We start from the raw sequence: 23,920 nt of genomic DNA on the forward strand, positions 1-23,920 counted from the left end.
CTTCACCGTGTTCATTGCCATTGTTTGGGTGCTCTCCGATGCCTTTGTATCTTTCTTATTTTGTGGTGCCCAAAACTGCCCCCAGCACTGGAGGTGAGGCTGCCCAGTGCAGAGCAGAGCAGGACAATCCCCTCCCTTGCCCAGCTGGTGGTGCTGTGCCTGGTGCCCCCAGGACACTCTTGGCCCTCCTGGCTGCGAGAGCACTGCTGGCTCATGGCCAACTTGTCTGTGACTCCCAGGTCCCTTTTTGTGGTGCCAGTCTCCAGACTCTTGTTTCCCAGTCTGTATGTACAATCCCCATCCCAGGTGCAGATTCCAGCACTTGTCTTTGCTAAACTTCATATGGTTGGTGATTTCCAAGACCTCTGATTTGTCAAAGTCTCTCTGTTGAGCCTTCTGCGTTCAAGGGAGTCAGGAGCACCTCCTAATCTAGTGTCATCAGCAAACTTAGAATACCTTTGACATCACAGGTGTCTGTCAGTCTGACTCTCCTCAGCTGGCTAACATAGTATATTTTTAAGAATACTATTTCATGGCTAGGAGTCTCATACTTCACCATTGGCTTTAAATTACAAATATATATAGATATCTTACTGTAATTTCTTTTCTAATGTCTTATTTTTCTCTTGTGTTTTTTTTTAAAGAACTTTCTTCTTTATCTTTGAGAATGTATTCCTCTAAAATTTATGCATCTTTCCTTTTCCTTTTTTCACTGGAAAACTGAAGTGTCTGAAAACATATTTACAATAAGACCTGCCTACAGCTCTTGGTTTCCTCAAGAGGTTTGCTGGGTTTTGGGATAGTGCAGAAAGCAATGTTCCTGTGTGAGCTTTGCCCTTTATCCTGCTCTTGTTCATAGTTTAGTGCTGTTAAGCCAAAGGAAACAGCCTGGCTGCCACCTTCACTCTGCTCTTGCTGTAGGCTGTGGGCTGCCACATAGCTGGGGTTGTGTGCTGATTTTGTTCTTCTTTTTGTTCTAATAATGGTATTATTATGTCATTATGCACATATTATTTGGACTAGGATTTTTTGGACTTTATTTCCCCCTTTATTTTATTCTACCCCCTCTGCATCTGGCTGAATATTCTCTTTGGTGAGGATGTATTAAAAATTATTATTATCTTATAAGACACCTTGAGAACCCTATTTTTACTGCATATCTATTCATTGACACATACAATTTCATAAATTGCTTTTATATAATGTCTGTTTTAAAATACTGTTGAACACATTTAACTGGATGTGTGTGAGATTAGATTCGTGTATATGTACATATAAAGAAAACTTCCAGTAATTTCTGTTTCCTGTTAAGGAAGAAGGTTGTATGGTTTACTCTCTAAATTTTACTCTGAAGTCAACCTTTCTATTAGCTCAGAAAGGAACCACATCTGACATAAAACACCCAGTTTTTCTGAGAATGATCCATTTGTGGCACTGCCAAAAGGCAGGCTGGGTAGAAGGATGGTTTCTACTGGAGAGGGTATCAAGTATCTGCCAAGAAAAATTAGTGAATGAGGGCTTGGATGGCCAGAAAGGATTCACAGTGCTGATGAAGGAAGTGCTCATGACCACTCTGGATTTATTTTGAGGCACTATAAACTACTCATAACTCTCCTAGTATGTATTTCTCAATGTTTTTTTTGCCAAGAGAGGAATTGCAAAAAAACAAAGTCCATGCTATGGGATGGCTTTCTCCAAGGGTTTTTTGCTGGTTAGGACTGTAGCAAAGATGTCTTCTCTGCTGCTTTTAGAGAAAGGGAAAACTCCCAAGCCTTTAATAGAAGAAAATAGTTTTAGAGCTCTACTGGGCAAAAAAAAATAGAGGTTTGTGAATGAATTTTTAGTATCAGCCATTCGTACTAATATTTGGTATATCCACTTAAATCTAAATCCCTTCCTTCTCATTTAAATTCCCTTTCCTACTTTTCTCAAAAAGATGGCCAAGAGAAGGTGTCTGACTGAAGTCTGCATCATTACTGGCAGGAGTACACAGCAAAACATTTTGTGGTACAGAAGCCTTTAGACAGCAGCCAAGCAGCAAACTTTAGTAATTCATAACACTTTCCTAGAAAACTGCACAGCGAAACTGTAGTGACCAGCCTCTTTAAGGACACTGATTTCTTTAATAAGGGCAACTATTGTAATACATTCCACTTAAATAGAACTATACATCTTGGAAAGGACACAAAAAAAGGTGTCTCAAAGGCACATTCAACTCAGGAAATGGTGACTCTCTCTTCTGTGTAATCTTTATATTAAAATGCAAAATATTTCTGTTTCCACTGATGACATAGGACCTTTATTGAATGGTAATATCACTTATAAAACAGTGCATTAATTACTGTTTTCTATAGGATAGGAACTCACTGATTCTCTGGATATTATTTTTGAGAAAATGGATCATTGAAATAGGTTGTTCTGCAAGCAATGAAAAACTTACTTCCCCCACCAGCCTGTATCTGCAAATGAGGTTCCACTAGGAGAAATTCAATGACTTCTCCTGCAATCTTTCCCCAAAGAGGCATGCATAAGATCTCTCTCCAGGGATCTGTTTTCCAAACAGTTTTAGAAATTAAATAGCTTTAGTTTCCCACTGCTCTGTCAAATTTGATCTGATTTTAAAAATACTGAAAAGAGAGACACTTGACTAAAAGCACACATCAATCATATTTCCTTTGAGAACTTGGATTAAAAATAGCATTACTGGATAAGGAGCTCGAATTTTCTGATTCTTAGTAAAACTTTGCTTAAGATAAAGTTGAAGATACTAGCTCTTCACAGCCATGTTTTTCCTACACCTCTAGTATTTTTACACACAAGATAACATTGAAACTGAGAACTGTTTTCTGTGTCATCTGTTTTCTTTGACTGAATTCTTAGAGGTTTTAATTAATAAAAAATACAGCATGTGATGTTATCATCTGACATGTAAGTTAACATAATGCTAATAAGACACAGAAATACAAATTCTCTTTTACTATTTCTCTGACTTCCTCTTTACCCACATCCTATCCCAATCCTCCCTTGGTGATAAATGTACTGAGAGTCAGTGAGTACTAGCACATAACAACAAAGAGAACTGAAGGAAAAAACTTTCAGGTTACCACTTCGTTCAGTCTTTTGTGCTTGTGTGCCCAGGCAAGGCCATTATGGCTCTCTGAGTTTTGTTTTGTGCCTCTCCATCTGCTGATCCAAACTCTCATTTATATTTTCCCTTGTAACTTCCCTGAGAAGTACACTCAGTATTTTTCAATGGTAAAGGTCTACTTCTGTATGAACCAGCTCTTATCTTTCCCTCTGGGTTGTGGGTAAGCTGTAAGTCTTCATTTGCTTTTGAGTGCACTGCATTAATTCCATAGTTAAGTTACTGGCAGAATATGTATTGCAAAATCTTCATAAAGAAAAAATAATGCCTTCCTTTTATGAAATCAATTTCAGGCCTTACCAATAGGTAGGGGAAAAGGAGTACATATTTTTTTCTATACTCAGAAAAATTTGCTCTAGAGACATTTGCTGAGCACTAAAGCTCTAGCAACAGCTTTTGCATGTATTTGAAAATCTGTTTAAGAAGCAAAAATATTCATTTTAGCCTTTATGTATTGGTGATTTAAAAAAGAAAAAATCATTTCCCCTGGGTTCCAGAAATATTCCACAGTTTTGTGGATTGTTTAAAATGGCATCTCATGGGAACTTTTTTGTAAGAAACACTGTACTGAAAAGAATAATAAAGGTCTAAGTTCTGTGCAAGAACTTCATTGAAATAGAAAATTCTCTATAAATTTTCAGGCCTACATGGACCCCATAGGTTCCAGTTCTGGTTAATTTTTCAGATATCTACTATTTAGATGTCAGAGCAAAATTTGGATAAGTGATATTGTCATCAGTGTAGAATGCCATTTCTGAGGAAAGGAAAGGTCTCTTAGCCTGGACCACTGGTAGATCAGGTTCCCTTGGGACACCTGAAAGTATATATGTGAGAAGAAGAGGCGCACAGCACTGAGGGCAGAACTTCAATTTTCCAAACAATAAGTGTTTATATGATATATGGATGCATTAATTCTTTGGTATGCTTTTGCTGGTAATAAGTTTTAAGTCAATCAGTAAATAAGAGCTTGTTATTTAAAACACAATTTTGATGAGTCAAGTACTTTTACGGTGGACCAAGCAAGACCCTAGAATTAAAGTTTCTCCTTTTACCTCTTAAAACCAAACCCTACCTGTGTGATTAGCTGCTTTTACCCTCTAGTCTCCCAAAACTTTCCATCTGAAACCTGTCCTTTTCTGTCTTCCCCTTTTTACTCTTTGTCTGCACTGTTTATCCGTCAACTGGCTGACAGTGTCTTTACATCCAAAATGCAAAGCAGACAGATGGCCATCTCAGGAAAGAACATGACTAAGAGCACCAGCATCAGCGGGGAGATGTACACGCTGGAGAAGAATGACGGCAGCCAGTCAGACACGGCAGTGGGCACTGTTGGTGGTGGCAGCAAAAAGAGGCGCTCCAGCATTGGCGCGAAGATGGTCGCCATTGTGGGGCTGTCGAGAAAGAGCCGGAGCACGTCACAACTCAGCCAGACTGGTAGGAACTAGATTGTTTTTCTCTCTCTCAAATTATCAGTTAAATGTATGTAATGCTTATGTATTTACAGTTTAATCATTTGAAGACCCTGTTGGAGTTGCCTCATCAGCAATATTCTATGGAATGAAGAAAATGGTCAATTATCTTTTTTCCTCTGAACATTTACCAAACTTTTTTTTTTTTTTTAAGCAAAGATCCTTTTCAGGTTGGACTGAAGCTTTTATCTTCTGCTTGCTGGAACCTGCTTAATACACTAATTCCTTACTTTTCAGCTTCTCAGGAAACGACATGAGCTGTACTTTCATTTGAGGGAATTCCTTACTGAAGTTTCTGAAGGGTCGCTGAAATGCTGCAAGATGCCTTTGGTTTTGTCACAGATAGCGTTTGTGTATTTCAACACGACATTTTTCCACCATTAAATATGCAACCTTATTTTGAAACAAGGAAATTTTCCTGAGCAAAATTATATGTTATGTTACTTCAGTGAAAATATTTTATTGTGTTTTAATTACTTTCTTTTCAGCCTACAAGTGTATTTGCCATCCGTAGAAATTTTCCTCATTTCTGTTTCTCTTAATTCAAATTGGATACTTCAATGTGCTCCCTAGGAAAATGGAGAGTTTTCTACTTTGTTGCCTAAAGCATTTAAAATCTGACTCTTTTTTTTCTATTTCTTCCTATTTTGGGGAAAATCCATATAATGCACTCTGAAAAGCTCAATGTCAAATAATGACACTGTATAGGACAAGTGTATTTTACATGGAAAAAAATTACTTGTGTTTGAATAACATTCATATAAAAGAAGTATTTAAGCAATTTATATAAGTATGCATATATATAAAAAGTATACATTTCAAGGTATATACAGAAGATTTGTTGTATTCTCAGTATTTAAGAAAAAATTGTTGTGATGTTTTCATACAGTTCAACATAAGTTTACAGTGCCCTGATGTGTGAAGTCCCATCTGAAGGTCTCCATTGTGCTAACCACCGCTCAAACATAGATAAGAGATTTCTCGGTTCTTTCCAAACCAAAGTGATAAGAGTTTTAATATACAACAAAATGGAGCAAAACAATGATTTGTACTGTCAGAAACTGTGGTAAATTTTTCAAGTAAACTTTTGGGAAGTGTGGGCAGGATTTCAAGTACTGTAAAGAGTAGAACTGAAAAAGAAAAGAAAGAAGGAAAGGTAACAATGTGGGAGAGAGTGGGAAGCTTGACTGTGTGACTTATTGAATGCAGTATGAACAGGAGGGAATGAAGAAGAGGGGAAAGAATGTCTGTAGAGAAAGCCCTGAATATCATGCAGACACTGATGATCCATCAATAGGCAAGTCTTTGCAGCAGACTTGTGTTTTATCAGTTCACTTGCAGGTTATGGAAAGGACAGGTTCATGTACATTTCTATTTTCTTTGAAATAAATGACAGATAAAAGATGAAGTCACCTTTAGACAGATCTGTGAAGTGCCTGGTTTGACAAGAAAAAAAATTAATCACTTGCTTACCTGGAAGTCTAAATTTCTGCCTTGTGATAGTACAGAGCTATGTAACTGTATAGATTATCATTTGAATATCAAATCATATGTAATGCACTACATTACTTTTCATTATCTAATCTGGTCTCTCTTGCCGTAAGAGCTATTAAATGAAGGCTGTCAGCTCTTTGTACGTTGCTTAAGTATGTCTCAGCACTAGAGAGAGTCTGTATTGTGTGTCTGGTCTAGATCTGATTTAAATACCATGGTGTCTTTGTTATTTGGTACTTTTAAGCTGAAGTTTTTCTCTCTGTTATATCCAATCAGTTGCCCAGTGATTGATTAGATCCTCCAGTCAGGGACAAATGTGAAATATAACTGTCTCAAAGAGTTCTCAAAGTTTTTAGACCCACTGACCGTGAATAGGGTGTTGAGACAAACTCTTGGGTGAGGAGCTGTAAGTCGGTGCTGTTAGAGCAGCAGCAGGAGCTGGGGAGCTGGCATGGCTCTGGCTGGCAGCCTCTGTCCCTTGGCTGCTCCCCAGGACTGGCCTGTGCTCAGGGCTGGCCTGTGCCTGGCCCCGACCAGAGCAGCCAGAGCAGCTCCTGCTGCCATCTCCTGGAAAAGCCCCTCGTGTTGGCTGGGTACGGGGATACAGGTATGGGAAAGGGTGGTTTTGTGGAGCTGTTACTGCACACCTGCTCCTGCTGCTCTATTGGACAAGCATCTCCAAGGGGCCCTGTTTGGTGGCCACATGTGGCTGCTGCTACAGGACAGCACAAGCACCTCTCAATAGCTGGGTCACATAAGCATTGCTGGTTGTGGTGAGCAGGCCCATGGCTGCATGTCAGGCCCTGGATGAGCTGTGTGCATGGTGCTGTGTCTACAGTGACACAATGTGATGGCTCGTTGGATTGGTGAGGGTGACGTCACACCATGAAGAAATACCTTGCATGTCTTCAGATCCCTCACAATGAGAATGGTGTGACACCAGAAGAGGTTGCCCTGTGGATGCCCCATCCCTGGAAATGTTAGAGGCAAGGTTAGATGGGGCTCTGAGCAACCTAAGTGGAAGGTGTCTCTGTCCCTCCTGCAGGGGGGTTGTAGCTAGAAGGAGTTTAATGTTCCTTCCAAACCAAAGTGTTCTGTTTCCATCCATTGGTACATCTTACAGAAAATGCTGGACAATAACATTGTACATTGATACCAGAGGATTAAAACTTGCAAATAAGGTTATTAATTTATAAAGGTTATTAACTTTATAAATTTCTCTGGCTTGTCTCATCATATTCCTTTTCTCAGATGGTGGGTGCCTGCACAAGGAATCATGTATTGGTACAATCTGAAACCAAAACACTAATTTCCTGTAGGTGTTTTGTAAGTACAGTTTTCTGGAACTGAGAGGCAGGAGATATTCAGATGTCAGGGCACTGGTACCATGTAGAAACTGGATTAAGTATGGAAAAGTTTCTTAGGTACTTTCTGAAGATATATTGTTCAATGGACTGGCTAAGTATTTCCTTACATATCAGGCTTGAAAAAGCATACAAATATCAGAAGATGACAAATATCAGAAGAAATGGAAATCAGTGTAGAAATGTCTATTTGTATCTCTGAAGCTTTTTTCAAGTGTTTTGTAAAGCACAGTTTTACTTCAGTGGTTTTCTTCATTCATATTTTATAACTAAATCTATGTCAGAAGTTTTTTTGAAAGTAGGCCATCATAACTGTTTTCAGGACTGTGTATCAGACTTTCAATACATGCCTTATAAGGTCAGTCTAAAATGCCTTTTCAAATAATATTTATTTTGTTTCTTGTTATTTCATAGTGCTAAGAAGTTGACACTGAAAATAGATACAGAAATGTAGTTTTTATTCTGTCTGTATTCCTTTTCAGGTAGGAACACTTGTTTTATGGGTAAAGAGCATAACACAAAAGTAATTTTTCATAAGGTAGCTTTTACTTAAGACTTCAGTAAATGACAAGATTCTGAGGAGTAGAGTAGCAAGATAAATTAGAATTTATTTTATTTCTGGTTCCTGTACATTTTCTGTGCCCCAAAACCATCTAAAGGTATACTCCGCATTCTTGAGTCAAACTATCAATTATGAAGCTAAAATTTGATGGGTTAGAATGAGTTTGTGTTGTAACGTTCAGGTCCTGAGTTCCACATGTGGAAAAGATGGCTTTCTTTACAGAAGAAGATAGAAGGAAAAATGCAATTTTTAACAGGCTTAGCTATTCATATCTGGAATGAAATTGTTTTCCTGCTGGTTAGCTGTGAGGGAACTCATAGGAGTTCTGTAGAGATGCAGACCTAATTCTCAGTTATATTTCATTAATGAGTAAAATCTTTGTCATCCTCTTATCATGCCATCTTAGGCATTCCTTTCAATCTACACACACTGTCTCTGGCAGGCAGACACCTGGGTGCCTTCATTGCCCTTATTTAGCTGACATTTCTCTTTCAGCGAAGTAAATATTTTGTCTTTTCTTTAGTTAGCCAAAACCTATTGTGTTTGCAGGTTGATTATAGCCAAAAGCCAAAGCAGTTTAATGCATGTTTTCAGAATTTGGGGCACCCCATGGATCATATATACTAACACATCACATGTGTATGTTGGGTCACCCCCATGGGTCCAGCGCACTCTCAGGGACTGAGTCCCATCCTGTCTTTGGGAATGCAATTACAATAGGTGGAATCTGTTAAAAGAGATGAAAAAAAGAAGTAACAGCACAACTTGAGAGTGACCAGTGCAGTAATGCCTGCAGAGAGGTGTAACTGTGTTTGGATAGAAATCAGAGCCTTTGTGTGTCTCTGCAGAGCGTTGCTCCAGGGTGCCGCGCTCCAGAGGGCCCTGCACATGTAAACATATCAGGTGGTGCTGGGGGCAGCTGATGCTGCATGAACTGCACTTGCTTTGTGCCAACATGATGCCCCATGTCACCTAAGAACCCTTGCCAGGATGCCAAATGTGGCATGAAGTTATAGGGCTGTGAAAGTGGAATTTTGAGACAGTGTTAGGAGATATTCTGGCATCCTTCATAATTTTGCTGAGGTTAAGCTTTGCCATATATTATTGAAATTATAGTTCTCTATAGGAAAAGTACAAACAGCAGCTGATTCTGTGCCAAAAAAAATGAAAAGTGATGTTGTGTGAACTCAATAGTTTTTATCAAAATGAGTTGTTTCCATTTAATAAATTCTGTAGAGGTCCCAAGTGAAAAGAGATTAAAGTATTTAGAAATGTTGACGTTTGATGGCTTCATCTTAGAAGAAATGCAAGAGAACTAGGTCTCATACCAAAATATTTGAATGAGATTTTTTTTATTTTATTTGTGTTTAAAACTAAATTTTGGATTCTGTATGGTTTGAAGAGTGTTGAAAATGCAGACTGAATTGCTGTACTTATATGTTAGGAACCAATGACATAGCTGTAGAGAAATTTCCTCAACTTATGGAATAATTGAGAGGAATCTATTGGTAATATTTGTCTTGGTGTGGTATAGAACTTCACTTTTCTTAAGTCAAAATTTGATTTATATAAAATAGTCTTCTACTACATATATAGTCAATGTTGTTCCTATTAAAAAGAGGGTGCTTAATCACTTGGAATTGTGGTGGCTACAAGAGAAACTACACTGATTGCCTTTCATTGTCTAAAATGAGATAGCATATGGTAAGCATACAATTTACTGAATAAAAGTGTATGTGTTTACATAAGAGACATAATGATTTACAATGTTTACATAATTGTTATTTTCTATCCCTAGAATTAATTTATGTGATCAAAGTGGCAACTGAAATTGTCATCTACTACTTTTAATTTGGACATGTATTTTAATTTTTTTTAAATTATATATATAATACAGGCAATTTGAAACAAGGCATTTGTTTGGGGGCTTATTTCCTCTTCTATTCCAGAGACAGACTGCTAATGTAATAGATTACTTAATGTGTAGTATTACACTTGCATCAATATTCTTGATGTGTAATCTGATTTACATTCAAAATTAACACATAATACATTGATAGAAATATAGAATTAGCAGTTACAAGAGATTAGGGTACATTTATCTTATTCATTAGTTGAGAATTGCAAACTGAATCCTTTACCAAACAGAAAGCACTGTTATAATAAATACATTACCAAGAGCATTAATCAGCTTTTACTAAATAAGCTCTGAAAAGTATGCTAATAAATAAAGAGACTCTAATTGCAAACTAAAAAGGCTATAAAATGTCATTAAAGTCTGTTGTTTACCTCTATGTGTAGGAAAAGACTAGAGAAGGAGATATGGTAGTACAAAATTGATGCAGCTCTCCTTAACAGATTTTCTGTAGAGGAAGTAGGTGTATATTTGAGTCTTCACATGTTCACAAAGCTTTTCTGAGAGGTGGATGCAGTGACAACAAACACAGAGTTGAGATGCCAGAACCGAGCTCCAGCCAATGCTAGCTGTGATCTTACAGAAGTCCTCTGGAAGACATTTCTTACACACCAAGTGTGGGAGACACTTTACACCATATATGAAGTGAAATTCCAGGAAAATGAGAAGGGAAGCCCTATGGTAAAACTAGGGAGTAAGAATAAAAGGCTTAATTTTAGGGGAAAAGGTGCAGATCATGTACACCATACTGCCTCAGTCACAAATAACTCATCAAACTTTCCTGCAATATAATTATCAATTCAGTATACGCCTGTAAGATTCCCATCTGCCTGTGGTAGAAATAGAGCTAATCCCCTGGTTGTAGGCATTTATGATATTTAAAATCCTTACTTAGCATTAAAAATTTTTTTTTCTACATTTCTTTACTTAAAAAGAAAGTTTCTTATATTACTACCATTAATAAGGGGGAAAAAGGAGAAAGTTCGAAGTGAGATCAGAACACTTAGCTTGACCTTCCACAAGATTTTTTTCTTTCAATAATTAGAGGTAAAAATAGAGAGAAATGTAGGGTGATCTTTCTTGGTAAGAATACTGCTAAACTATTTTTCTTTTTCAGAGCAGAAGAATTCTCATAAGATTCCTGCTAAAAAAATATACATCTCATAAAAACTCCCAAACTATAAAGTTGTTTTACTTCTGCTTTTACAGTAAACAAGATGTGGGGGCTTTTTGTGTTGTTACATAAGAAAAAATTTAGGCTTTTCTTAAGAAAGTTTCCATTTAGAAACTCCTTTTGGGATTTTTTAGTCCCTTAGTTAACATGTGATATAGTATATGAGAATTTCTTGTTCACTATTCAGTGAAGGAGGGCTCTGATTTCAGTCTACTGAAACTTGAGAGTGGAAAAAAAGAACTTTATAGGGCAATCTCATACCTTGGCAATTATTCAGTTTTCACTTTGCCTGAAATGTCTGCAATATTTATCTGTAGTTACAGTTCTGTGTATGTATGTAGTTCATACTTCAAGGAAGAAAATTCAGTTGGGTTTTTTCTCAGTTTAAATAATATCTCTAGTCTTGTCAATTTTGTACATAGCCACCTCAATGAATACTCTTTGTATTATTCTAGAAGGAAAATATTAATCTATCCATTGCTCTTTGAGCCATTGTCACTAAATAACATAGGGATGTGAAGGGAGATTCACTTCAGATCTCCAAAGGCCAGCAGGAAAAGGGTTGTAGTACTTTGCTGTTGAGCACTTATCAGAGACATGGTTTGCACACCAAAAAAAAAAAAAAAAAAAAAAAAAAAAAAAAAAAAAAAAAAAAAAAAAAAAAAAAAAAAAAAAAAAAAATTACAGTTATATTTACAGATTCGTTAGAGCTGCATATTTTTTTAATTTAACATTTCATAATAATACAGGATTTCTTTCTTTGTACTTAAATGAAATGCAGTATTAAATGTCTTTTGGCAAGCTGTATCTTAAATTTATGTCTTTAACACTACCCATGCTATCAATGCTATTAATAATCCTTTGATAAATGGAATTCTCTTTCTAAGGATAGAAGTGAATTCATAGAATAATTACCTGAAAGTAAAAAAGTCATGAAAATAGCCTCAAAACAAAAGGTGGTAATAGAGGCATGCTGTGCTGTGCAGACTAATTCAGAGCAGCTCTCTGGCCTTGCCTGGTGTGACACATCACTGTGTCACAGAAGTTCATTTGACTGCACTCTCCTGTTGCCCATTTTAGCTGCTGCTGGCTCTGCCTTACAGCACAGCAATCCGTGCTCTCTGTAGGACAAAATAGGGAGGGGAAAGTCACGCAACTCCTGCTTTTAAACACCCCACAGGATGTACAGCCTGTGGGACATCATGCAGGTACTGAGAATACAGTTGTGCTATTCATATTTCCAGGCACTTTGTGTATAATGGACTGGGCTATGACTCACAGTGCACCTCCAGGCTCTTTAGACTGGCTTTGTCTTCCATGGAACAAGTGTCATGATACTATCACCCAAAACTGGCATGTGCCACTAACAATAAGCTCTTAACAGAGAACTCTACAGGAGAAATTATATTAACAGAGTAATTTAAAATTATTTAAATGTACCATTGATAAATACACAGGCAACCATTTGATCAGGAAGCTGAACCTTTTGCTCACAATCAAGAACCCTAACTATTAGCTTACAGTCACGTCTCTTATCCATTCTTTACTTCTCATACTGGGTCATCCTTTTTCTTTTTTTGGGTGCTAGCAAAAACTCCAGTTTGCAAAATAGTGCATCTCAGGTATGTGCCAGATGGTGTACGCCAGGTATGGTCCAAGAAACTGGAAACTTTTTATTTTCCTTCAGCAAGGAGGGGTTCTGCACACAGATCTCCAGTCACAGATATATGTTGGTTAGTTCCAATATGAGACAGACATTTGGTCTCTGCTTCTTTAGAGACAATAAAATAAAGCAGCAGTCAAAACTAAATTTCTTGAGCCAAGTTCTGCAGCTGCATTTTTAAAAGCTTGCCAGATCTGTCCCTGAGGCAGAATGTGCAGGATCTGTGTTTTCTGAATGCTAGTGGGCTCTGCCATCTCCATGGTGGCAAGTCACTTGTTTCTCAGTTAGTATAGAATCAAAATTAGCAGGAAAATTAGGATAAAAATACTGAATCTGAGGAACTTTTTTTTTTTTACTTTAGAATGAGATTACAGATTCCTGTGCATTTTAGGAACTGGTATCCAATACTAAACTTTTTTTTACATTCATATGTGAATTTGCAGTCTGCATAGAGAAATGAAACAAGCACAGGGGATGATAAGTAAAGAAAAAGAAAAGATAAATTGCTTGAGACCAGCAGAAGTCAATGGAGTGCCATAGTATAAACTTAAAAACTTGTCAATACTCTCTGTTTTAGCACAATGAAGAGGATTTTATGAAATTATTTTTTCTGTCCTTCTGGATTGCACTTTGTGCTTCTTAACTATGCTATTGGAGAACTCCAGGTTAAAGTTTTAGTTTTTTAAAATTTGAGAAAGTAAAACACATCCTTATACTTTACAAATACCAAATGCTTTGGCAATGGATACTAAGGAAATGGTTAGATTAAAAACATCCCAAGTGCATCTAAATTAAGTGGAAACATGAGAATCTAGCTCAAGGAGTGCAGTGGCAAACTGTATTTTTGATGCAGTATTTTATATTCTGGTAGTTTACAACTGAGAAATTCTTCCACTTTTTATTCCTGAATGTCAGTACAGGTTTTCTTATTGCCTTTTGAGTATTGCTTGAACAAATGATACAATTTTCTCTAATTCTGTTAGGCATATGTGAGTTCAGTTAAACTTGCTTTTCATGCTCAGGGAGCTAAAAATTGTCATGGAGAACATTTCATAGAAGGACAAAAACATTTAAGTTGTTTGCAAACCATTTGTAATGCAATTTGTCTAGGAAAAGATGAATTGCCTCTTAACAAATGTGAAAAAATACCTTTTTCCTTATCACCTAAATAATTTGTGCATGGTTCTTTGTCTACCTATATAAGATAAACAGATCCTTTGGGAGATTTTTTTAGCAGTCTTATATTTTTTTGGTAAACTAAGCAAAACATAGTTTCCTTAATGGTGGGAGTGGGGGTTTGTCCTCTTATATCTACTTTCAGGAGTTTTTTTCTATGCTTGCAAGTGCTTGTGTGAATGACATTCAAATTTAACTGTCATGATCATTTCATTTCATGAAATGTTAAACTATATATGTTTTCTTATACTAATTAAATCTCTGCTCCAAAAGTTACAATCAGATTTTATTCATTTTTGTAACTATAGGACTCTAATACTTTGGGTTTGCCCTTGTCTTGGTTAGAATTTGGTGCCAGCAAAAATTATTTTTAGCTCAGTCTATGAAATCATGTTGAGACTTAATTGAAAATATTCACGGTAATAAGTACTGTTCTTGTTACTATTTGCTGCAGTAAGATCTGTCAAGAACAAATTTGTACTCTGAAGGAAAAATTACTTCCCTCTGATTAACTAAATTAATTGTTACCAGCATTATGGATTTTTTCATAAGGTGGATATCTTTAATATTTTTTAAAATTTTAAATTAATGCAATATCTTTTGTATAACCTGCATTGTCAATGCACTGCCCATTTAAATATTTGTGTAGAAAAGATAATATAATAACACATTAAAAGAGCAAAGCTAAGTTCTATAGAAACTTTCTGGTTTAGATGTCCTAAAATTTGTAACTTACATGTTCTAGCAAGGCAATATTCGACTTTTTTTTTTAAACAGCATAGAAATATGTTATGATATATGAACATCAGAAAAATACCATTGAATTTGAAGATCTAGTGAGAAGCATAGCATTTTTTTTATTGAACAGGACAAAGAACTTTTTCCTGCTACCAGCTGTATTTCCTTGTTCTGTCACTCTTTCCCAGTTGCTGTGTCCTCTTGTTCCACTAGCAGTGCTGAGCTCCCTGCTGCTCTTGGACCTACCTACAGAGCAAGCATTTGGTTCATTCCTTGGCTGAGTTTGTAGGTAACTGAAAAATTTCTGGTCCTAATCTCTCTATGCCATGACTTGCATTAGTGACTGAAAATTGAGCTCACATCCAAAGGATGAAAATAAAATTGGTTTGTATGAATCTTCATAACTTGAAAGAAGAAAAATATTTAGGCAGACTTTTTATTGTTTGTCTGCTTTACAGACATTCTGATTTTATTTCCGATGTTGATTTTATTTCTGAGCTTGAATATTTTTTATGTATGTTGGAAATTAGCTAAGTACAGTGGTTACTAAAAAGCATATGAGTAGCTCCACTCAAGTTAGTAGTTCATTTGAGGAAATCTGACCCTCACACAGGGGAGGAAGACGTGAATCCACTTTTCACACACAGACACGTTTCTGTTCTGCCCTCTTTCTTTGGTAAGACCACTAAGGGACAAGAATTAGATGAATCTTCTTCGTCTCTGTCACTGCTGCCATTGCTGTGCTTTGTGGTTTAACTTCACTACCCAATCAATAGCCAAAGTCACGTCTCATCTGGAGGAGGACAGAAATGCAGGGGAGCTTAGAAAATTAATTGCAGTCACGTATCTTGCAGTTTTCTTGCAGTTAAATAATGCAATGCAAGTCTGGACAGAATGGTTCCCTGTGCTGTTCCATCAGTGGCTGGAGACCATTTTGCCACAGGAGTTACCTTTAAAAGCAGCACTTCTCAGCAGTGTGCAGGCTGAGAGACTCCTCACATGCTGTTACTGCACTGCCAAAGCCAGGTGCCAGCAGCTGGTAGCCCTCAGAGGTCAGGCTGCATGGAAGTACACAGATCAATCATTTCAGCAGCTTTCCTATGAAGTCTTAAGTGCTCAGTGCTCAGTAGAAGTCATTAACTTGCATGCCTTTTGCTATTCCACTTAAGCAAATGCTTTCATGCGGCGTGTTGGCTGATTATAGGAATTGTTGAACAGAACCCTACTGGGAAAAGAATTCTTTGTCATTTTGAAATGAATTTTTTTCAGATGGTTAAAGCTGGATCCTGGATTTTACAATGCTTGTCTTTTCTCAGTGGGCAGATGAATCTAAGCATGTGCCAGTTTTGTCTAAGTTGCATGTTCTAACCTCTTCAGGATTAAGACAGAAAATTTTTGTCATTTGATTTGACCTTAGTGTCATCCTATACTCATCTGGCATTTGAAGGTATGCAGTATATGTGGAACGGAACCTGAAGGTCTCCTTCTGGAAAGACCTCTAAAGCTCTCAATCTTATGATCATTTAAGGTTTTAACTGTAAGGATAAATAAAATTATCACAGTCTCTGGTATTTTAAACATAGCCTGAGAAAATTATTTTGAGCAGTCATGATGGAGGATTTATTTGTCTGCATGCACTGTCCATAACTCCTTTCAACTTTATAATGCCTTGGTTAATTTCATTTACATATGAATAAGTAGACCACAAAAATAAATAACTTGAGGAGAATAAGGTAGATGGCAGAGCAATGTGCTCATAATGAGTACCTACATATAAATCCTATTGCAGGCTCTGTTTCCACATTTTTTATTCTGATTTATAGCTTTGTGTTTCCTAATTCTTTTATTTTACACACACACACACTCATATATATATATATATATATATATATGTAAGTGTGAACAGGATAGAAATCACAGTCAGTGATTTACACAGGTAAAACTCATTAAAATCCTTGAACTTATTTTCCATTTAAATTTTTGGCATATGACCAAGAATTCTGTTTCCATATGAAAATACTTTGTAGGCAGTTAGTTAGCCATTTTCAGCTAATTTAATCTCCTTCTCTTTAGCAGAGTTAACTGTGTTTTCCAGCTCCACCTTCAGCCCATCAATTCCTGCTTTTCCTCTATCTCTCATCCTGAGTTCTGACATGTCTGTCCAGTGTCTGAGCACCAAACATATTTAGTTGCTTTTTTTGTTTTCAGCACAGACAGTTTAGATCTCACCAAAAGTAAGTGTCCTTGACCTGATATCAGATGTGAAAAAAGTGACATCCTAGGAATTTTCTAGATTTTAGAAAAAAAGTCTTATTAATTAAAAATATTAAGAAGAAACTTTTCTGTACTGTGAAAACAGGTCTTTAAGGCATGGGCCTTAAATCAGTATGAAGGGAAGTTGCTAATATTGTGGGATAATACTGGCATCAAAGGAAGGTGGTGAGGTAGATCTGCTCAGTAAAAGTGTACAGGTCCAGGCTGAAGGGCTCAGGTCAGTGGCTGGTAGCGGGGAGCCTGTTGAAAGAAAAGACTTTCAGCAAAGATGAGCCACAGTCTGAGAGCAGCAGTGATTGATGAGGATGAACCAGAGCAGGAGGCAGCAATGCAGACTTTAATAATGTGAGACAAAGTCAAGAGGTGAGGGAAGTGGAGTGTGGAGAAATCCAGCAATTATAGCAGTGAAAGAGGGAGAAGAAGGCACACACAGGAGGGGACTAAATGACAGCATGGCTCTGGCTGCACATTAGAGTGTGGGAATCAGGAACAAGGCAGTTAGAGGAAGACTAGCAGCTGGGAAAAATTATAGCAAAAGACAAAAGCTTTTGTGAAGGAGAATTGTGTAGGACAGTTTGGAGTGACCAGGGCAATCCTGAGAAAGCAGAGTACATGAGCAACTCAGAGAGCAATTCCTGTTCTTATGCTTTCTTCTTCCCCATTCCTTGTAAGACTTAATTAGCTTTCTGCTGTTGCTTTGGGTCAGTAAAAATATTTACATATTGTCAAAGTATCCCCTGTTGGTTTTAATATTAATTATTAAATAATTAATATTAAAGTAAATTTAATAATAAAAAAGTGTTGTTGTTTCTAATAAGCAAAAATAGTAATTGAAAATCATTGCTTTGTTGGGGACAGGAAATGAGATTATAGTTTCACAAAGCCATCCTAAACACATTAAAAAATAAGACAGCTGTGTTAAATTCTCTTTTTATTTTGATTTAAAAGTTCATCCGGGTTTTTGTGTTATCTTAAGATGCCTCTGAGGTGTTTTTTTTTTAATATCCCTTTTAATTTCATAATGAAAAATAGAAAATATTTGATTACTTGAAAAATAAATTAGATTCAACAGTCTCAAAGCATACCTGATTTAAATGTGCTTGAGTGGTACACACTTCTATCATGGATTTCTAATAAATACACATATATGGGCATATATGTATTCTCTGTGTACATATTTTAAGCTTGTATTTCTTCCTAACTTCAGTTTTTCTACAAATATTAGAAGCACTGGAGGCTACATCTCTTGTTGGAACAATAAGATCACATCTCTACAGCAGTTCTGGTTCAAACCTTCTGCATCCATGGAGGTCTCTGAGCTCCCTCCCACGTGCCCTCCCTCCTGTGGGACACGAGCTGTGCAAATGGGGTCTGGCACAGTCCAGCCTGAGCTCAGGCTCCTTGGTTTCATGAAAACCCTAGGAAGTTAACACCTCCATCTACCATGGATGTAAATGAAAATGTTACTTGGGTTGAAAAGTTAGTTAGAGGAGAATGCCCCCATAGGAGGACAGGTAACTGTGTGAGAACCTTTTACTAGGGGATGCTGAGGAATTGCACCCCTGTCTTTTGTGCTGGGCAGCTGCAGTGACCCTGCCTGGCTGCAGCACTGGCACTGCTGGGTTCTTGGTGCATCAGGACAGGATAACCAATATTGGTGGCATACTTCAGTTCGGAAATGGAGCTTTTCTCACTGTCACTTTTCACTTCTGGGCTGAGCACAGAATTGCCAGCTGAATGTGTGAGTTGGCTCGGGTGTTTGGTCGTGGAGTTTGCAGTGTCTTTCTGAGAGACTATGCCATGAACTGGTTTCTGAGCCAAATTTAAAGCCAAATGTTTGTAAGTGAAGCCAGTAAATTAATGTCTTCCTCATATAACAATTAATAGTATATTGTAGAAAGGCTGAGTTATTTTTAGAAATGCAATTTGTGCAACATACAGTAACTAACAGCTTCATACTGATAGAATTTTTGCTCCTTTCCTGAATGGGCTTCCTGAGAGTATACAAGCTGGCTCTGGCATTGACAGTGGGTAGCTGGATTAAGAGATTTCTCTGCTTCTAATTTCTATAAGTTTCTTGATGAAAAGATTCTATATATGTGATCAATATTATTCTAACTGAACTCCACTCCCATCTTCCAAACTGATATGAAGACATGATAAGAAAGTAACAGTGCCTATGCTTATGCTTTCTCTGGAAGCCAAGCAACAGCTTCATTTCTGACTCATCCATGCAAGTTCATCTGCACCATAGTAGTTTTTCAGTTCATTTTGCAATAAATTGGCACTAAAAGGGTATGGGATTTTTTTCTTCTGATCTGTCAAGAGACAGCTTCAGGGACCATGTACTGATCAATGTCCATATGCAGTTCATATGCAATACAGAATACATTTCAGTCATGAGTGAAGAAGGCCCTAGAAGTGCTCCAAGAAAGAAGAGTGAGGTTTGCATGAGGGCATGGAAATGATTTCTTAATGGTGCCTATTACTTCCACCCACTCCTTACCAGATTGAAAACACACCAAAGCTTTGTTTTGCAAAAGCCTAAGCCCTAAGCAGGAAGAAGATAAATTGAAAGAATGACTGAAATTAAATTAAATTGAATTAAATTACATTAAATGAAAGACTTTGCCATTGATTATTCCTGGAGCTGTTTTTTTCCTGTTACTTCCTTCAGGGTTTAATTGTATATCTTTGCATAGCTTCATAAGCGCAGAGTACTTATTTTTATTAGGATGGAATATGACAGACAGAGGAATGATGAGACTTGATATTGGGCAAAAAGAGATTAGTTTTAGTAGAGAAAATTACAAGCAATTAATTTTTGAAGGCAAACAGTATTTTACAGTAACACTGTTTCCCAGAGTAGTCAAGTTCTATTGTTGTACGGTAGAGTTCTGTGCTGTATACACAGCTCAGCCCAGCATGTTTTGGTTTCTCCTGTCTGTCAGCAAACCCTCATGTACTTGGTAGTTAAAAATAGTTTTCCTTACCTACTGCTCTGACAGACTTTCTTCCTTTTTATGTCCATAAATTTAAACTCAGTGTCCTGAATTTCAACATCCCTCATGATTCATCCTCTTGTCCTGAGTTTTGCTCCTCATCAAGTTACTTCTTTTCCTTTCAGTCTCACAGCTAAGCTAGATGCACAGATAGAGTTTAGACTGAAAAAAAACTAGAAAATTATGTTCACAACTATATGGGTAGACTATATCAAGGCCCACAACAGACCATATTATCAATACCTATTTATACATCATTTTTGAGTAAATTATTTTGCTCCATTATAAAATACAGCCTTTTTATATAGATTTTTTATAAACTAGGTAAATTTTTATAACATAGGTAAATGATCTCTCTTTTAGGTAAAAATCTGTCTTTTGCAGTTTTAGGCCCTCAGGTTTGGGTTACCTGGTTTTTCAGTGGCTAGAAAACAAAGGAGCATGTGAACAAAGTGTTTCGTCTCCATTAAAAAGAAAGAGGGGAATGAAGAAGGTTTATTGTGGGAAGAGAAGACGATTGTTCTCTCTCTCACTCACTGTTAACATATACATGTACACCACTATACATCATGGAAAAAAGATTTAGATTATTATAGTTCAACAAGGCAGGAAAGGTGAACATTCAGAAAAGAAAGTTTGGGAAGATACTCGCTAAGTTGTGGAGAAATTAATATAAGGTTGTCAGACAGGGTAGAGCTCAGTGAAATTAACTTTTATTAGAAGATTAGTCCTATGCATGGTTGATGTGTAGAGTGTACTGAGTGCCTAAAATTATTCTGCCTAAGCTGCAGCTCTGTTATGTCAGTGGTTTTCCCAACTGTTTTGACAGAAACATGGTGTTCTGCACACTTGGTGCTTTTCCCACTTCCTTATTGAATGTTGAACCTTCATTCATATCATCTGATGAGCATTAACATTACGCCAATAAACTTATTTTTCATACACTTCTTTTTGCACCGTCTTTTGTCTTACAATGCCAGAAAACCACACTCCTTCTGAGTCATATCCCAGCTATTAACACTCAGTGTTTTTATACTTTTCTGAACATTATTGTATTTTACTTCATCTGGTCATATTAAATTAAAATTAACAAGTTTTGTGGCAATTAATTACGTGATATGATCTTAATAATGTAGATCAGGACTTCTCTGTTTCCTTCTATTTTGTCAAACAATACTGTATTTTCTCATAAAGTGATAACTTGCAGAAATAGAAATATAATATAGACAGACTGATGAAAAATTGTATCAGTGGAAAAGCAGGCATAAGCAGAATGTAGCAATTTCACAAGTGTTTATGCCAGTGAATACAATGTGTTCCTTTTAAAACATCTTAATACAATACCAAAACTGTTAGCATAAAAGGATAATTACAATGTTACTTTTATTTGTTCTGAAAATAAATTACCAGTGCAGAAAACCATAAAAGGAACAGGAATGAAACTTCATTCCATTCTCAAATTCATCATTTAGACATTCAGAGCACGTATATTATCTTTTCATTTTGCAGAAGTATTTAATAAAATGTTAAATAATAAATGTGTATTCTTGAGAGTGCAGCTTTTTAAAGAAAAAGTCACTAAAAGTATCTCAGTTGTAAGGAAGAACAGATGTGTTCCTTGTTATTGAACTCCAAAGCTCTTTTAGCTGTTTACCTAATTTTCATATGACTGTTTATCCAGATTCATTGTATTCAGCACTTATGATGCTAATATTATTTTACCTCAGCATCATTATTTCTTACCCCAATTAATCTGCATTTGACTGTTTTCTCCCATATTCTCACTGGTTAATCTTCCTAAACAGGGTTGTGGCAAAGAAACAGATCTTGAGGCTTAATGCACCTTTGGCACTTCTGTGGAAGTCCAAGGAAAGCAGGGCAGGTGGCAAAAAACATTTAATGCATCTTGATGAGAGACTGAAAAATAACGATGTGGCCACCTGTAAATGCTGACTTTTCAAACCTCATGGATTCCAAAGTCCTGCAGCCAAGGACCTGCAGCTCCAATGACCCAAGAAGTTCTTTCCAGACGTGTTTTGGATTGACACCCCCTCCAGTGGCCAAGGCACTTGGTCAGACTTTTTATTCAAAATGAACCTGATATAAACTGACGTTAAAGGATCCTATCTAATGAAATAGTTGATTTATAAACATAGTATCTCACAGACCAAACATTATTTAGTACTATGATCTTCCACAAGTTTCTTACATTTTCTTAAAGGTTTCTTTACATATAGTGTTGTTTCTAAAAAATTAAATCCTAAGGAAGAAGGAAAGGTTCAAAGACTTTCCTAAAATTTAGTGATTCGTGATCTTTAAGCAGAAATAAAGTAGAAAGTGAAGAATCCTTTTCTAAAACTAACCTTCTCTTGACATCTTTCCTGTTTGATAGATGACACTCTCTAGTGGAGTAATTGCAAGAGGAGGAGGTAGTTCTTGAGGTAGCCATGATACAAAATGCCTAAGTCTTCCTAATTTAAAATCATTTAGGTAGCTTTTGTGTGAGAATTTGTATGTTTGAGTTTAAGCTGTGAATCAAAGATATAATGCCATCTTATAAAACAGCCTTCATGTGTAGGTAAAGGTAAAACACCCTTCTAGCAGTAAGCTTGGATATGATGTCAATATGAAGGACCACAGTGAGAAAGCACAAGCAAACAAAAGAAAATATTAACTCAAAATCATAAAATCATAGGGTGATGGAATAGTTTGGAATAGTTTTTTTACTTTAAAAATCTTAATTCCAAGCCTTCTGCCATGGGCAGGATACCTGCAAAAGCACTGCAGAAAAAAAAAAAAAAAGATTGGAGTCAGAGGAGTCAGAACTGCTAAACCTTAGTCACTGAGCAAAGACTCCCTCTTTGACTGCCTCAAAATGACTGGAGGTTGTGATTTAAAGTGGAGTAGTTGTATCTCTGTCCCAAGAGTTTGCCATAGCTGGCAGGCTGAGCTGGTCAGGGTACCAGCTGGAAGGATCTGCCTCCCTCCACCTCAAGGAACACGGACTAGGGACTCAGGGCAGTGGAAAAGGCAATGACCACATTACATGCTTTAGCCAGTTGAAAACAAAGTAAAATTTCCTATAATGTCAGTTATGTGTGTTATCTGGGCATTTGGTTAGGAGTCCAAAACATAATCAAAGCCTCTGTGGTCTCTGTAACAAAAATAGGCTCAATTCTCTGCTAGTTTCACCCAATCCAAAAGGATAAATTCAGAACCCTTCAGTGGCTCTCCAAATTTCACAAGGTAACCCTTCCAGCACAATCTTCTGAAGCTTCCTTCAGCAGTGTCCTCAGTCTATTTTCCTCTGCAATTGTTGCAAATTTCCTCATGTTCCCAATCTTCATATGATTGCTGAAGTTTCCTTTCACAGTTAACTTTTTCTATTTTAAATTGTTTCTCTTCCATAAGAAATCCCATCCTTGGACATATTGAATTCAAATACTGCACCAATTACCTGTCTTGCAAGTGATCTTTTCATGTACTTGCCTATGTCAAAAATCCTTTTCCTAGGGTGCAGAGCTAGTAAATGGCTATTCAGCCCTTTATCCCTGCAGACTTTCACTACGATCACCATGCCTCTGGAGGCATTAGGGGTTTTGTCTGCAGGTTCCTTTATGTTATTTGGGCCACAGATTTTCTGGGTAGCTGGATACAGTCATTCTTTTAATTAATTTTTATCTGTCTATCTTGAACTGCATGAATGGGATTTTTTTTTCCCCTTCCAACTGAAATTTGACAGTGAGGATCAGTGATTTCTCCTAGTCTCATATAGAAATTAATTGCACAATCTATGTCAAACCACAGACAGATATTTTCCTGTGTTTTAGAGTGCTTTCCAGTTTCCATATAGATCCTTGTCATTTCTTGGAGGGCACCCTCGAAAGCAATTGCTTTTGTTTGGTCATTCACTTATATATGATCATCACCTAACATTTCTCTCT

At 36.8% G+C, this 23,920-nt stretch overlaps 1 protein-coding gene across 50 annotated transcripts in view; it reads left to right on the forward strand.

Moving 5' to 3' along the window:
* Nucleotides 1-23,920, forward strand: part of RIMS2 (regulating synaptic membrane exocytosis 2) — a 445,064-nt gene that overhangs the window by 388,947 nt on the left and 32,197 nt on the right. For 42 of the 50 annotated variants that reach the window (XM_064394206.1, XM_064394000.1, XM_064394024.1 and 39 more), the window contains one exon: nt 4,338-4,579. The exons of 5 other annotated variants lie outside the window; for them this stretch is intronic. In XM_064394206.1, coding sequence (XP_064250276.1) covers nt 4,338-4,579 — 242 coding nt within the window. The remainder of the gene's footprint in view (nt 1-4,337; nt 4,580-23,920) is intronic. 3 more of the 50 variants (XM_064393857.1, XM_064393991.1, XM_064393838.1) reach the window with 2 other exon arrangements.

This window comes from Passer domesticus, chromosome 1 (assembly GCF_036417665.1).
Source record: "Passer domesticus isolate bPasDom1 chromosome 1, bPasDom1.hap1, whole genome shotgun sequence".
Classification (NCBI taxonomy): Eukaryota; Metazoa; Chordata; class Aves; order Passeriformes; family Passeridae; genus Passer; species Passer domesticus.